General features: G+C 40.0%; 1 protein-coding gene and 1 long non-coding RNA gene across 2 annotated transcripts in view; both read left to right on the top strand.

Annotated features, from left to right (window-relative positions):
* LOC132077729 (uncharacterized) overlaps positions 1 to 9255 on the top strand; it is a 47846-nt gene extending 38591 nt beyond the window's left edge. The window contains exon 4 of the long non-coding RNA XR_009419106.1: positions 8107 to 9255. This is a non-coding gene — a long non-coding RNA (uncharacterized LOC132077729). The remainder of the gene's footprint in view (positions 1 to 8106) is intronic.
* NYAP2 (neuronal tyrosine-phosphorylated phosphoinositide-3-kinase adaptor 2) overlaps positions 1 to 14628 on the top strand; it is a 135861-nt gene that overhangs the window by 47995 nt on the left and 73238 nt on the right. Inside the window, exon 4 of the mRNA XM_059479577.1 lies at positions 13210 to 13508. Within this exon, the coding sequence (XP_059335560.1) occupies positions 13210 to 13508 (299 nt within the window). The remainder of the gene's footprint in view (positions 1 to 13209; positions 13509 to 14628) is intronic.

Here is a 14628-nt window from a genome sequence, read left to right as displayed (position 1 = left end):
CATATTGGAACATTGTCATTGGGAGCAGCACTAGCTGAGATTGAAGCTTTCTGCATGAGATGGTGTGAGTGGTACATGTGTGTATAACTGTCTCTAAAGGAAGTTTTGGGGAGCTTTAATCTCGAGAACTTTGGTTTCTGGGTGATTTAGGCTCTGTTTTGACTCTCAATTGCCTTGCACTTTGCAGTTAAAAAGCAGGACAGAGACTTGTCTGGCTCACATTCTTCCTGGCCACAGGAAGCACAGGGCACAGAGAGCTCCTCTGCAGGGACACTCTGAGACACTTGTCCAGCCATCCACATTCACTGTGGTCACTGAGTGACTTCACTTGGGAGGAAAAAGCTGACCTTGGTATATTTGCATAGGAAACAGAGCAGTTTGTTTATAATCTCTCTGGCTCTGTAGTCCTGACAGAGCACAGAGGGACAGATCTGAGCCTGGCTTTGACAAAGGATGTGAGGAGACTGTCCATGGAAATGGGACAGAAGGGACTGGGGGTCCTGCTCAGGTTTCTCAATTTTGTAGTGCCTTCTTTCAAACTTAATATATGATGGTTTGAGTCTCTGGTTTCAAAAACAAAATGCAACCCATTTGCTAAGCTTAGCTGTCTTCTTTCTGCTAGTCTGCATTTTAACAGTTTTCTGGCTTTGCAATCAGACTCTTCTAAGCTGAAATAGCTTCAGTTCATATTCTAACAAGCAATGTAAACCTTTTTTACATTGGAAGTGATATTGATGTCTTTTTTAAAGGGATCTTTAGCTGCTCTAGTTGTACATCAGTATTAATACAGGAATACAGCCTTTAATTTCCTGCCTGTATTCCTGTTTCATTTAATAATTAAAAAAAATATTAATCCGTAGACTTTTTTTCTTTCCAGTTCATTAGCTGAATTTAATGTTTATCTCATGAGACTGAAAAATGTAGTGAAATAGTTAATTTCTAGTTGTTATGTGCTTCTGGTGGAAATATATAACAGACTTAGGAATGCATCTGGCTTTTCTTTTTCTGCTATGCACTACTCAGTTTTGCTGAAAGTGAGGAATAAAATCTGTGCTGTTCATTTTCCTATAATTTGAAGCAATCCATTTTCTCCTAGCCTGAAATTCAGAATTTTTCCCAATCTCACTGTGTTCAGAACATGAAGGAAACACTCATCTGTTCAGTCCTAAAAAAGAAAATTTAAATGTGGCTTTAACATGTCTCTTTGCTGATGTGGGCTTCCTCTGACACACACTGATTGCCTGTCATACTCTTTAAATCAAAGCTATAGATCTGCATGCTCCATACTACCCCTTCTGAAAAGGCATCTAATTGTTTCTCTATGCAGCTTGAAGGGCAGTAAACACAGATTGGTAAGTATATGCATAAATAACTCCAATGTATTGTGAAAGTTTATACTTTGTATGTATTTTTATCTGCATTTTAAGAATTATAGATGCTAGCATCTAGGAGATGACCCAGTTTTGTCACTGTCACAGAATGGAATCTCTCCTTAGGAGATATTTCTTTCCTTGATACTATTATTTTGTGAGCTCTTTTGATGCTGTTCTGGGTCTTGAATCAAAGCTATCCTAATTTTACTGGATACACCTATGAAATATCCCTTTTCTAATATCTGAGTGTGGATTAAAAGTGTCAGCTTGGATCACTCACAAACATCTGTGAAACTCCATAGTTTTGACTTCCCAAGCTTTGTGTCTACAACCTTAGATTGCATTTAGTTTTCCATTCCAGAATCCAACAGCAGGACTATGAAACAGCCTTGGTTCTCATTTTAACTATGTTGTGGATATAAGCCAAAACTTGAAAATATGAAAAGTCATATTTAGCTCTTTAACTCAAAACCCACCATGGGAAATATGCTGATTTTACCCTTTCCCTCCACAAAGTTTCTAGAAGGCACTTTCGAGCTGCAATAATGTAGTTGTGCTGCATCTCTTTTCTTACCTGTAATCATCTACTTTTGTTGTAAAGCAATGTATCCACTGGTTAAATAACTAGGTGCTGCTAGCTCTTATTTAACAATTGTTATATTTCACTTTCTATTGAGGTAAAAATAAAATGGAGATTCTAGAAACCAGGATAATGAGCTGCTCACCACCAGGAACATTAACATTTCTGTATGCAATTCTAGGTAGGGTACAAAATCATTTCACATGCCAATTCACAGAAGTGTGTGTGCAAAGCCCAGTAAGGTTCATCCTTCTAGCACTGAGGACATGGTTTAGTGGTGAACATGGTGGTGGTGCTGGATTGATGGTTGTATTTGATGATCTTTAAAATATTTTCCAACTTCCATGATTCAGAGATGCTATTTCTTAAAGCTCAGTAGGGCATCACCATTTAATAAGTGGGTGAAAGTGCCTATTAAAAAATACATTGTCACGACTTCTCTGTAGGATTTGAAAGTCTACTGTTCCAGTCTTGCACATAATGACCCAAAATGTTTGAATTGAGGCTGCTCTGGTTTCAGATTTTTATCATGAGACCACCTTGAAGGAATTTTTTTGTCTTAGCATGTGAGAATTGCAAACTCTGGGCTGGCTGGTGCAGTAAGGACAGGACAACAGGCTGCTGGGTCCTGTGTGGGCACTGTGGCACAGGGCAGGGAAAGGGGTATCACATATTCTGGAGCAGAGAACACCATTTTCTTGGGTTTAAAAATACATAAACAATTAAAAAGCCTAGTTGAATTGCTCTTCTGAGTGACAGAAACAGCCCCTGTGTGAAGCCTGGTGTGCAGATAACTGATTTGGACTTTAGTGCTGGGACCTCACACAAATATTGTCTCTGAGCTTCTTCCCCTTTCAGTTGTTTTAAAGTGGGCTGCTGCCTGCAATGTACCTTTGGGAGAGGCAAATCCGCTTCATATGATGTCAGGGTTATTGTTCCTAGATAGAAGATTTTCAAAGGAGTTTAAGCAACCTAGAAATGTATATTTGCTACAACTTATTACCAGCAGCTTTGCAGATTTTAACTATAATTCCTATAGCAAAGGAAAGCGACAGCACACTATTTGTGGTTTGTCATCTTTACATAAAATCAGGTCCAGACTTTGTGTGACCCTGGTTGCCACAGCTCACAACCTCAGTGCACACACAGCATTATTTCTTCAAGCTGAGACACTTGAAACATAACATTCAGTAAATGACAGCTCTGAAGAGTTGCCTGAGGAATAAAGGGAATTTACACGCTTTCAGTGTGAACAGCACAGAGCTGATCACCTCTCATGCAGGGAACTAAACTAGTACATTCCCCATTTAATTTACCATTACACCATTAAATGCAGGTTACAAGGGTGTTGCTCTTTGTTTAGATGTTTTAGCTCTCTAACAAATCCTCACACAGACTTTCACAGCTTGGAAAACAAGCTGTTGCTTCAGCAAAATTGCATTTCACTGCAGCTTCATAGGTTGTAGTGATGACCCTTTGGGCAATGTAAGTAGATGTCCCTAAAGGAGCATTTAAGCACTATCTTCCTTTGCTGTCAGAGCTTGTTGGACATAGATTTTTTGCTCAAAAATTTGGCAAAAAGCTACTCTTGAAGGGGAAAAAAAAAGCACAACACAGCAGTTCCCAAAATTATCTGATCATCCCATTTGCAAAAGTAATTCTGTGAGTGATGAAAATCAGCATGTGCCAATTTCTGGCAGCTTTGGAGGTTTATTGGCAGCTTTTATTGTAGCCAGTTGTCTCTGGTGTTAAATTCCTGTGTACATAAAGACCTTTTAATAGTCTGCTGGTGTTCCTGGGTCTGGCCCATTAGATCTGTTCATGGATACAGAGGAGAAAAGAGTTTCTGTGCTTTGCATTTGGACAATTCACCTTGATTTCTAAAGGGAATGGAGATGCAATGAATGTTTTGGAAAACCTCAGTGTGGAAAGGGTTCAGGGTTGTGCTGAGTACATGCATGAGTGGGGACAGACATGTGTTTGCTGGCTGGCCTCTGTCAGTGTCCTGACTCAAACTACTGGGTCCTGACCACCTCTGTGCCTGCTACACTTGCTTGTCACATGCTCTGATGTGCAATATTAAATTAACTGTGTTTCTGAAAATAAAATGTCCTTTTAAATTTATTTCTATGAACAAATAAGTAGCTTCTGACAACCCTGGCTAAGAAACTGACATCCATCAAGACAAGGAAAGAGTTTTTAATAGTATTATTTCTAAATTTAGATGTGAAGCACATTAATATTCTGTTGTGGCAATAATGATCACTTTGTTACACATAGAGAAGTGACATAAGCAGGGAGATCTTCATGAGAATTTTGTATCTTAGTGAAAAAACCTCTCCAGGCTCTGAGGGGAACAGTTGATACTGATATACAGGATTTAATGTAGCTTTATTTAGCAGGTTGAGACTGTCCTGGGAGGAAGGGACACCAATGTACACATCTGTGGAATGATTTCCTTTCCTGTTTCCTGGGTTTATTACACTTATCAAAAATATTTCACTTAGTTTTTTGAGTCTGTTTCGTTTTGCAAAGCAGAGATTGTCACTGCTGTCCACTTAAAATACAGAGTAGTGATTAACAAAAGAGCTGAAACCTTTCCTTCAGACATCAGAAGGAACAGAGATAGTGATACCTAATAGCACAAGGATAGTTAATTCTAGCTGTAAAGTCAAGGTGATGGGCCCAGGCAGGGCTCTTCCAGGTAAAAAAGGATTTTCTGATGAAGACTTCTATGGGTTCCACAACCTATGATAGCAGTGAAGTATCCAGCAGAACATTTATGTAGCTAGGCTGGGTAAACTGCAGTAAAATGTTTGTTTTTTTTTTTTTTGTTTTCTGTACAAAGACCAGTCCAGCACCCAGAGTCCTTGTAAGTGTGCATTCCCCTAAAATGAAAATTTTAACATAGAATTTGTAGGTTAAATTTTATTTATATTGCTAATGTCTAGATGCTTTTTTATTAACTACCAACAGACCCTGAATGTCAATAAAAACAGTGCCTGAAATTGTAATCAGATAAATGCCTGATCAAGAGAATGTAAACTTCCAAATTTTGTCGTGTGCTGAGATGTCTGGAGGCAAAATTGCCCCATATGAATATGACAGATCTGGAGTGGTGGCTGTTGCATAAAACTGTCCCTTCAGTGTGACCTGGATCCCTGTCACATCCCTGCTGTACCTGTGCTACTGAGACCTTCTCCCAGTGTGCCAGGAAGTGCCTCTCCCCTTCCTACCTACTCACAGGGCACTTAGAAAAGGAAATGAAGAGCCAGATAAGCTCAGGAAATGCATTTTGAACTGCAAATTGTGAATGACTATACTACAAGAAGAATGTTGGAATAACTAGACCATCAGGTGACCAGGTGTGTAAAAAATAATCTGTATGTTTTGCCATAGATTATGTTAAAGTGCAGTGTTTCAGGGGTTGTCCTCTGAATTGAAATGCTGCTCCTCCTGTTCACTGCCACTCAGGATTGAAGAGTACTTTCAGAGTCCTTTCTCTTTGGAACTGGATACCATAGGAAGCATTTTTAAAAACTATAATTTCCTTGTCAACTTAATGTAAGCTCAGATTAAAAAAAAAAAAAAAAGTAGTGCCACATTTGCTTGAGGGACTGAGAAGAGCATCTGTACAATCAGTGTTTGAAATAAGCCTGAATTGGGAAAGGTTAGACCCAGTGTAACATCTCAGCCCACACAGAGCATTTGGTTTACAGGTCTCTGTCTTAGAGTTTCACCACATTTCATTAGTTTCTTCAGGTTTTAACTTTTCACGGCATCTGATCCGCAAAAAGGGTTTTTTACTCCGTAAAGATTTCTTTTTTCCATTGAAACTTTGAGTCAAAACTGAAGAAACATTTTCTTCCAGAAATGCCCAAGTATTATTCTGCATTTTAATTTATTCCCATATCTCATTGAAATATTTACTTAGCTGCAGTTGCTCAGGCAGAATGGAGTCTGAGCCATGTGGTTTTCCAGTGAATGTGATAAAAACACAGCCTTGGTCGAGCTCCACCTGTTTTTGACAGGATGCAAAACCCCACTCCATTAATGTGAACATGCATTTGCACTCAGTTTAAACATTGCATATGCTCCATGTCTAATTCTAGGTGACTCTGAACATATGAGCTTTCATTTGCTGGCTTTTAGGTGTGCATCCCCCAATGCAAAATTAAAAATAACTGTATCCATAAAGCAGCAGAGCACTTTTCACTCCAGCCTCTCCAGTGTTGTGTATTCAGAGCCCACAGATGTCCCCACGTGCATCAGCTGGTCACCAGGCACAGGTGGGCTGCAGCACTGGGGTCCCTGTACCCAGGTACAGCAGGGACAGTTGTTCCTGCTGAGAGAGCAGTGCCAGGCCTTTGGGGATGCTCAGCCCAATGCAGGCATCCTTAGTTTGCTATAAATAGCAGCAGTGCCAGTGGAAAATAGAACTCGTACCTGCACTTCTGTTCAGACTCATGAAATCATTTTGTTGAGCTCTCTGTGGATCTGAAAGGTCCTTACTCCTCAGTTACTCCTTTCCAAACTGTCCGGCTTATGTTAGATTTATTCTAAAAATAGCAAACAAAGTTATAAATTTATCAGAGTTTCTCATAAAGTGTTTTGGGATTGTTTTGATTTTGCTCTTTTTTTTTTCTTTTTTCCCTGAAATTCCATCTCTTGCTAGAATTTTCGATGTTTTGTGTTATAAAAGTAGTTCACTGCAGAGCATACCAGATCATCATTTGAAATCAGATTTTCTGGCATCATATGGAAAACCTGCGGTGGACAGTCTTGGTTAGTTTTGCTTTTATTATCCACTGTGCACTGCAGAGGGATTACAGCTGTCTTTTGGTTGCTCCCCAGGGATTCAGTTAATCTTACAGTGCAGCCACAACATGTGGTGTGGCAGTTCAGTTTCTTCTGGAGAATCTTCTGTGAGTCCTGTTGGGGATGGCAGACTGTCAAGAAGAGCACAAAGGGCTTAAAGAAATAACCCAGTGTCAAAGTAGGCAGTGGATACATATCTGTGAGTGGTGTTGCTTACAAGAGATTCATGAGGCACAAGCAATTTCCCCAAAGCTTCCTGGGTGTTTCAGTGCAATAATTTGGGTACTCAGAGCAGGATTGTCACTGCATGTCTGCAGGATCAAACCCTGGGCCTGTGGGTTTGACAGGTGGGATAAAAGAATAAATTTTGTTTTGTAGCAGTAATGTATTCTGTGTATCCTGAGAGGACTGACTTCTTAAGCAGCACCTGATCTCCTACCTCAAAAGCAGAGGCATATGGTAGGGGGAAGAAATTTGATGTGCATAGACATATTGGCCGCTCATTTTAGGCAGTCCTCCAGGTGCACAAAATGGCTCTAAATCTGACCTTTGTCACAACTCATTCGTGCTTTAGCCTATATCTAAAAGGATGGTAGTATTACCCTCTGGATCTTGATTTGAGATCATGGTGAGTCGTTTGAGTATTTCAGAAAAGTAATGCAGAAAAAAAAGTGTGTACGTTCTTTGGGAATAAGAAGGGGGAACTCTGAAGTGTTATAAAAAATTAGAGATAAATGTGTGTAATTTGCATGTTTTAATTTTTGTGATAAAAATGCTATAGATTTGTGCAAAACCATACCTACAGTGTAGTTCCTGAATCCATGATTGTGATCCTGTCCTTATTTCTTCAGTATTACATTTCATGGTCTGTTGAAATCATGTTTAGGGGGATAAAAATAGTATATCTTCTGTTGTTTTGGCATCCAACCTCTAATTTACAAATATAATTTATGCTAATCTTGAAAGTGCTTCTCAGATACAAAGTAAAATGTGTCATCCTTAGTATATGTGTGCATAATTTATTCTGATGGGGAATAGACATTTCAAAGCCATTTCAGCCCTTCATATGCAGAACATTTGATATGAGCAGGGCAGCTGGGTGTTCTCTTGTGGAAGAGCAAGGAAGTGGTTAAAACAGCAGTAGCTACTGTCTTAACCCAGAAAATATAAATACACCATGGGATAAACTGTTGTTTGCACAGTCAAGCCAGCTTGTACAAGATCCTTGAGTTAGGTATTTTTATTCCTTTTGTTTTGCTGATGATTAGTCATTTCTGCAGAAAATTCTTCCTATGTTATCAGTTAATTTTTTAGTGACTTCTGTCTCTGACTCAGATGGCTTCCCTGGTGGATTAGAAGCGTGTCAGGGGGGATTAGCTCAGCGTGGGCTTGCAGCTCCCCGGAGGGAAGGAGCCTGGCCATCCATGTGCTTCACTTGCCCTGGAACTCCCAGCCCTCCCCATTCCACAGAGGAGCCTGCAGAGACTCCCAGCTCAGCTTCTGCCAGCAAATGAACCACTGTCTGTGGTGAATCTTCTTCAAGTACAAGAGGAGAAGCAGCTGCTCTTGAAATGGTTTCTCTTGGCTACCTGGAATTCCAACACTTAGAAGGATGGTGACCTTCTGTGGTCCCTGACTGGAATGCATCACAGCAAAGAAATGAAAATGCCTTCAAAGATGACACATACCCAGCAGAGCAAATCCCCCTTCTTCCTGCTTTGGAGGTCAAATCTCCTAATCAGGTGTAGCTCCCTTTTTGAACTTGTGCCAAAAAAGCAGAAAATCCAATGTAAAGCAGCAAAGGAAGAAAAAAGGAAACCATGCAAAGATGAGGAGAACTATGAAATGGTTCTTAGTGCCTGAGGGATGAAAATAATCCAGTGTAAATTTAAACTGATGGGAGAATTTTTGCATGAAAACCAAGAACAAGAGTTGATAGATAGTTAGGAAGAAAATCCATCTCCAGGGTATTCTGACTTTATGGTCTCAGTCCAAGATTTCTACTCCTTACAGCTGCACTGAGGAATTTAATAATTTAATTCTATTTTGTTTATAGTTAAACAGTGACACCAAGTAAAACAAAAGTTTTCATACAACTATTATTTTTTTTTCCAGGAATTAATTCTGTTTCTATCTGGACTAAGTAATGAAAACAGCACAGCAAATTAAAATTGTTCTTTGCAATATTAAATAGGAACAATGCAAAATAAAAAGACCACACTGATTGATGCACACAGCCTCTGGATACTTATTGTTTGCCATATATTTTTCTTCAATGTGATTAAAATTTATTTGCCATAGTTTTCTAACTTAACAACTTGAAAAAATGTTCAGAGTCAGCAGGAACATTATGACTCATGGCAAAGCAAGGTGGACATGACCTTCCCCATGCTGTTTACATTTAAACTGCTTTCTGTGTTCATTTCTAATGTTTAGTCTTTCTCTGTAACTTCCACTCTTGTGATATGTAGTGAAATTAATAATATAAAAGACTTTCTCCTCTGTAGTTCTTCAAAGATATTATTCCATTATTCTCTTCTGTAGTTACATCAGTACTCCAGTATCTGCCCTGTGGAAAAGAGCAGGCAGAGCACCAGAAGTGAGCTGTGAAGTGTGCAGCCTTGCCATGACCACAGCCTATGTGCCAGCAGGCTGACACTGCTGCAGGAGCAGCCAGGCCAGTGTGGTTTGATGCTAGCCCAGTTCTGACCTCAAAAATCTCAGCTGACAGACAAAACCTGTGTGGAGATCTAATGAGACTCATTGGCTCCATCAGTCAGATCTCTTGTTCATATTTTAGAAATGAAAGCTGAAATCTGCTGTTACTGGTTTAAGACTGATCTGACAGTTTTGGTGTTTTCTGTAATGATTTATTTCCATCACTGTGTGGGAGAGGGATGGGATGGGGTCTTGCTTCCCTTGCAGTGCCCCCAAAGAGAGAGTGTGTAACCTGGTAGCACTCAATGGTTTGCATGGGCCTGCTGAGCTGGGGTTGGAGCTGTAATGTGGTTCTGAAGGGAGAGATGGTAAACAACAATCTTCTTAAAGGTGTCTGACACTTGGCATTGCCCTTTTCTCCACCTGTGGCACATCATTCACTAGACCTGGGCAAACACTGAAGTGCATTTTCAGCACCAAGTCAGCTTTGATGTGTTTAACGCAAGCTATCATGATTGATTTTGTTGTTATATAATCATGGCTCTCTTTGCAGACAAATGTCTTGCATTTTTAACAGTTATTTAATGCTGTATGTAATTCTTTGTCAGAGAAGCATTTGATCCTGGCCAAGTTCAAATTTAAACTTCTCAGAAGAATAATCCAAATCTGCATTTCCATATATACTGGCAGCAACTCACATAATACAGTTTTGAAATGAGATAGAACTCATTATCAGTACAATGAAGAGCACAGAGTGTTACCTGTCAGAAATAATGGAGTGAGACCTACACAGTTCCTTTCTCTCTCAGTGTCTTTGTAGTCACTGCTGCACAGCAAGTTGTGTGTAACTCTTTGTCAGCTTGTTGTGCTGAAGTGGGACACGTGCTAGGCCCAGCCAATTCCTGTGGCTGTGAGCAGGAGGAGTGCATAAATAAGTCCTTTCATTCTGTCGGGGTTCATGATGTAACAACAGCAAGACCGTGCATTGCACAAGTCTAAATGGACCTTCAGGATGCTGCTACCTGAGGGCAGGGGATGCTACATTTGAAATCTGACATCTTGCTTTTGATTTTGTGCTCTTGATGCGACTCTGGAGTTCTTCCTTTCTCTTTACACACAGGAGATTTTGGTCTGCATTGCTGAGGTGTGAACTTGGCATCCCACTGTGTGTTGTGGTGGTGTGAACTGGTCAGAGCCAGCTGGGAAACACCCACTGCCCTATCCTGGGAATTGCTACCAGTGTAGGGAACAAACCTAAGTCTATTATGATCCTGGTTAATGACCAGGGCCCAGGACCAAAGATTGGAGGGCAGTCTTCTTCAGTTTTTGGCTTACAGAGCTTCACCAGCAGCTGAGTGTTGGCTCCTGCATTCAAATACAAATGAATACTCCTTTGAATGTGGCTGAAAACAGGAAAATGGTGCTGTGCTGGTTTTCCCTGGTAGCTGAGCAGAGGATGTAGGAAAGCAAGACGAGATCTATTCCAGCTGTGATGCTGCACAGCAGCAAGTTCTGTTCCCATCTGTAGCCACAACCTCTCTCTCACCTGGCTCTAGGCTCTTTGCTCTGGAGGAAGTGTAGGAAGCAGGTGAGGGTTTCATCTATGTTGAAATAAAGTAAAGAAAGAAAAATTAAGGTGGGGGGAAGGATTTGATTTAATTATTTAATTATATAATGCATTTAGACACCAGGAGTACGTTTTGTAAGTTTTAATTTCTGAAATACAAGATGCAGCAGTTTGGCAAAAAAACACCCCCACACTTCATATAAATGCAGTTCTGTGTGTTCTTAGGAAAAGGGTGAATTATATCACCTTAGAGGGATTTGTGCAAGTCCACCCAGCTTGGCATAAAACCTGGTTTTTGTGGATAGTCCAAACACCTTCTCACAGCAGTGAAGTAAATGCAGTAATTAAATAATGTAAACTATTAAGAATTGTAATATTGGAGACATGGCAAACTGAAATTTTCTTTGCTAAACATGATTATCCAATAGATTTAAGAAAGGAAGCAGACTCCCCACCTGCATTCTTCATCATGTTTGGATAGTAATCTTCTTTAAATAATATGACAGGCTCTTTCTGTAGTCCAGTGTCAGAGGATTATATTATTTTCAGAACAATTTATGAAAGATTAGTGGAGGCATAGTTAATCATTCGAACTAACTACAGGTTTTTTAGAATATTCAAATGAATGAGTTCTACCTCTTGATCTTTCTGGCTGCAAATCCCTTCAGAATTGATGCCAATTAGGATTTAGTAACAACTTGGCTATGAGCATGGACCAGTGTGTGCATATGTGTGGCAGGCATGCGTGCACACGTTTACATTTGTGGGTAGGTGTCAGTGTCCCTGGAAAGTGGCACACGGTCAGTTAGACCTGTTCTGTTGTTAACCAGTTTTGAAAGTGGAGAGTAAATGGGATAAAAATGCAGGGAGAGTAATAAGCAAACAAAGGTTCTGCTTTATCAGGTACAAAGCTTATATATATATATATATATATATATATATATATATTTAAGCTGTATATATACAGACTTGCTCATTGCCAGTCTGATGCCTTTAGGACAATTAGATACAGCTTGTGTTTTACCTACAGTGAAGATGGGGTGGAAATGAGGTGGCCTTGCTTACTCTTCACACTTCTGAGACATGTTCTTCTCTTTTAAAAAAAGGAAATGTGTACCAGCACCAAATAAACTTCACCAGACCAAGGCAAGATCAAGTAAGAAACTTTCAGAGAAGGATTTACCCAAATTAGAGTTTTACTCTGTGTGAAGGGGGAACAGGAGCTAATTAGAGCTCTCTGATGCTTCACAGTTCCTGTGCTGACATTTCTGTGTGCCCACAGTGGTACCATTTCAAACCTCCTTGCAAACAGGCCCACATTGACCTGTGTGTGTTGCTGAGTTTCTTTGCATAGTCACTGACTTGCCTGAATTGAAATGTGCTGTTGGTTTGCAGTATAAACACCAGTAAGAGCTGTTTTTCAGAACTGATAAGCATGAGTGGAACAGGAATAATATCAAGTTCTCAGTCATGCCACCCTCAGAAAAATGCAGTGATTGGTATGGTAGCACTTGTTTCAACTTAACTTTCCTTCTTCTTTACATGTGTTTCTAAATGGCTGGAGGTTATTTTCTTCCTGGTGTCCCACCTGGTGTCCATGGCCTTTTCATCTCCTACACTTGTAATTTACTAGTCTGAAGCTGCTTGTGTTGCAGATTTACGTGGATTTGATGTGATGTTGAGTTTCCTATAGACAAGTAATTTTTAGAATATTTCTTCTCTACCATTCTTTTGTCTCAAGGGAAAAGATTGATTGGATGCCATGAGCCTTGTTTCCCAAGCTACATGAGCATCTGTAGTCAAAGATGTGTCAGAGGGTGTGGATCAATACCCCCTGTTGTATTTCTAAAGTGTTATTCTTTGCCCTACTCACAGTCTCCTGTTTTCCTGAAAACTCAGTTCTGACTTTCAATGTTTGAAATTTGTTCTGTAGAAAATTTCTATTTAGAATACTATGAAACCTGACAAAAGCTTGTCTTGATTTCTTTTTGTAAAATTCTGACGGCTTAGCAGTGTATCTATATATCAGTTGTTGGCAGCTTATACTGAAAAATAGACTTTTCTAGTAGTCATTTTCTTTCCAGAGAAGAGCATTTCTTGTTTTCAAATTCAAAAACATGGTCTGCTTGTCACAGGCAGAAATGAGACCCTGGTTCCAGATATGGTTCAGGCAAAGGAGGACCTTTTGCTTATATTTGTATTTTCTCTTACAGCATAGGTGGAGAAGTAGCAAGAGGAAATGAAGGTAGCTACGTGGGGAAACATTTCCGCATGGGATTTATGACAATGCCTGCTCCTCAGGACAGACTGCCACACCCCTGCTCCAGTGGCTTCACTGTCAGATCCCAGTCTCTTCATTCAGTTGGAGGAACTGATGATGAAAGCAGCAGCTCTCGAAAGCAGCCGCCTCCAAAACCGAAGCGAGACCCCAACACCAAACTGAGCACCTCGTCTGAAACTGTCAACACTGGAACAACAAGCAAAAGTGGGAAACTACCAGACAGGACTGAAGGTAACACTGAAATTCTTTGAGAAAAAGGGGGTTGATGAGCCAGTCTTAAGATTTTCCTGTTGCATTTAAGAATTAGCTGTATGTTTCTCTATTTGTGTAACAGTGTCAACACAGGTATCCTAGACTGCTCATGTCTAAATGTTGGACCAACTATCCAACTGTTCTGGATAGTTTTGCCTTTGACATTTATCGCAGAACTGCACCACTTACATGGTCTGTATGTATACTGGAGAATGAGTTGAATTTATTCCAAATGAAGGGGGAAGAGATTGTTGTCAGTTAGAATGTTAGGCCAATGTTATCTGCCCACCAGCCAAGGACCACTGACCATACAATTAGCATGGTGCAAACCACAGCTCTGGAAAGGGCTCTTGTCAACAAAGGAGTGAAGAACAGAAATTAATAAAAAGAATACTTCATGGCCCTGAAACTCCTCATCAGGAAATATCATCCAACAGTAAAAATTTTAGCCAGGATGATATTATGGATAGCCCAAAGCTTCTGTTTGTGTCCGTGTCTACATTTTCTCTTCCCATTCCTCCCAGTTACATTTCAGCCAGAGAATTAACAAATAGTTTTAGTAAAGACATTGCTTCCTTACTCTGCACTGCTAAAGATGAGCTAACACTGTAGGGGTCATCTCCTTTCTTTATTCCATGCTGTAAATACATTCTGTGCAGCAGTAGGACCAGCTGTACTCTCTCCTAGAGAGATCAGGATGACTCTGCTTCGCAGTGTGAACTATAGGAAGGAACCCATGAGAACAAATTGTTTTGATCAGTGCTGGTGTCTCCCACTGCTGTGTTACATATCAGTTTGACATCTGATGCAGCACATTGTCCTCATAGTGTGTATCCCTTTGCTTGGTGCTGTGGCCAGAAATACTTGTTAGCTACATTCATGCTATGACTCCCTTTAAGCAAATCTGATTTTAAAAAGTTGTCACTGATAACAAAGATGCCAATGAATGTGTAAATCATGGTGGCACATATGTGTATGATTGTGAAGTTGAACACAAGTGCTGAGCAAAGCTGTGGATTTATTTATGGTCTTGGTAGTTATTGTGCTTATGACATTTTTTGTGACTTCCATATCTTGTCTTATTCAGCAACCATGACAT

This window comes from Ammospiza nelsoni, chromosome 10 (genome assembly GCF_027579445.1).
Source record: "Ammospiza nelsoni isolate bAmmNel1 chromosome 10, bAmmNel1.pri, whole genome shotgun sequence".
NCBI lineage: Eukaryota > Metazoa > Chordata > Aves > Passeriformes > Passerellidae > Ammospiza > Ammospiza nelsoni.
Note: the sequence above shows the minus strand (reverse complement) of the source record. Positions and strands in the feature narration are given on the sequence as shown.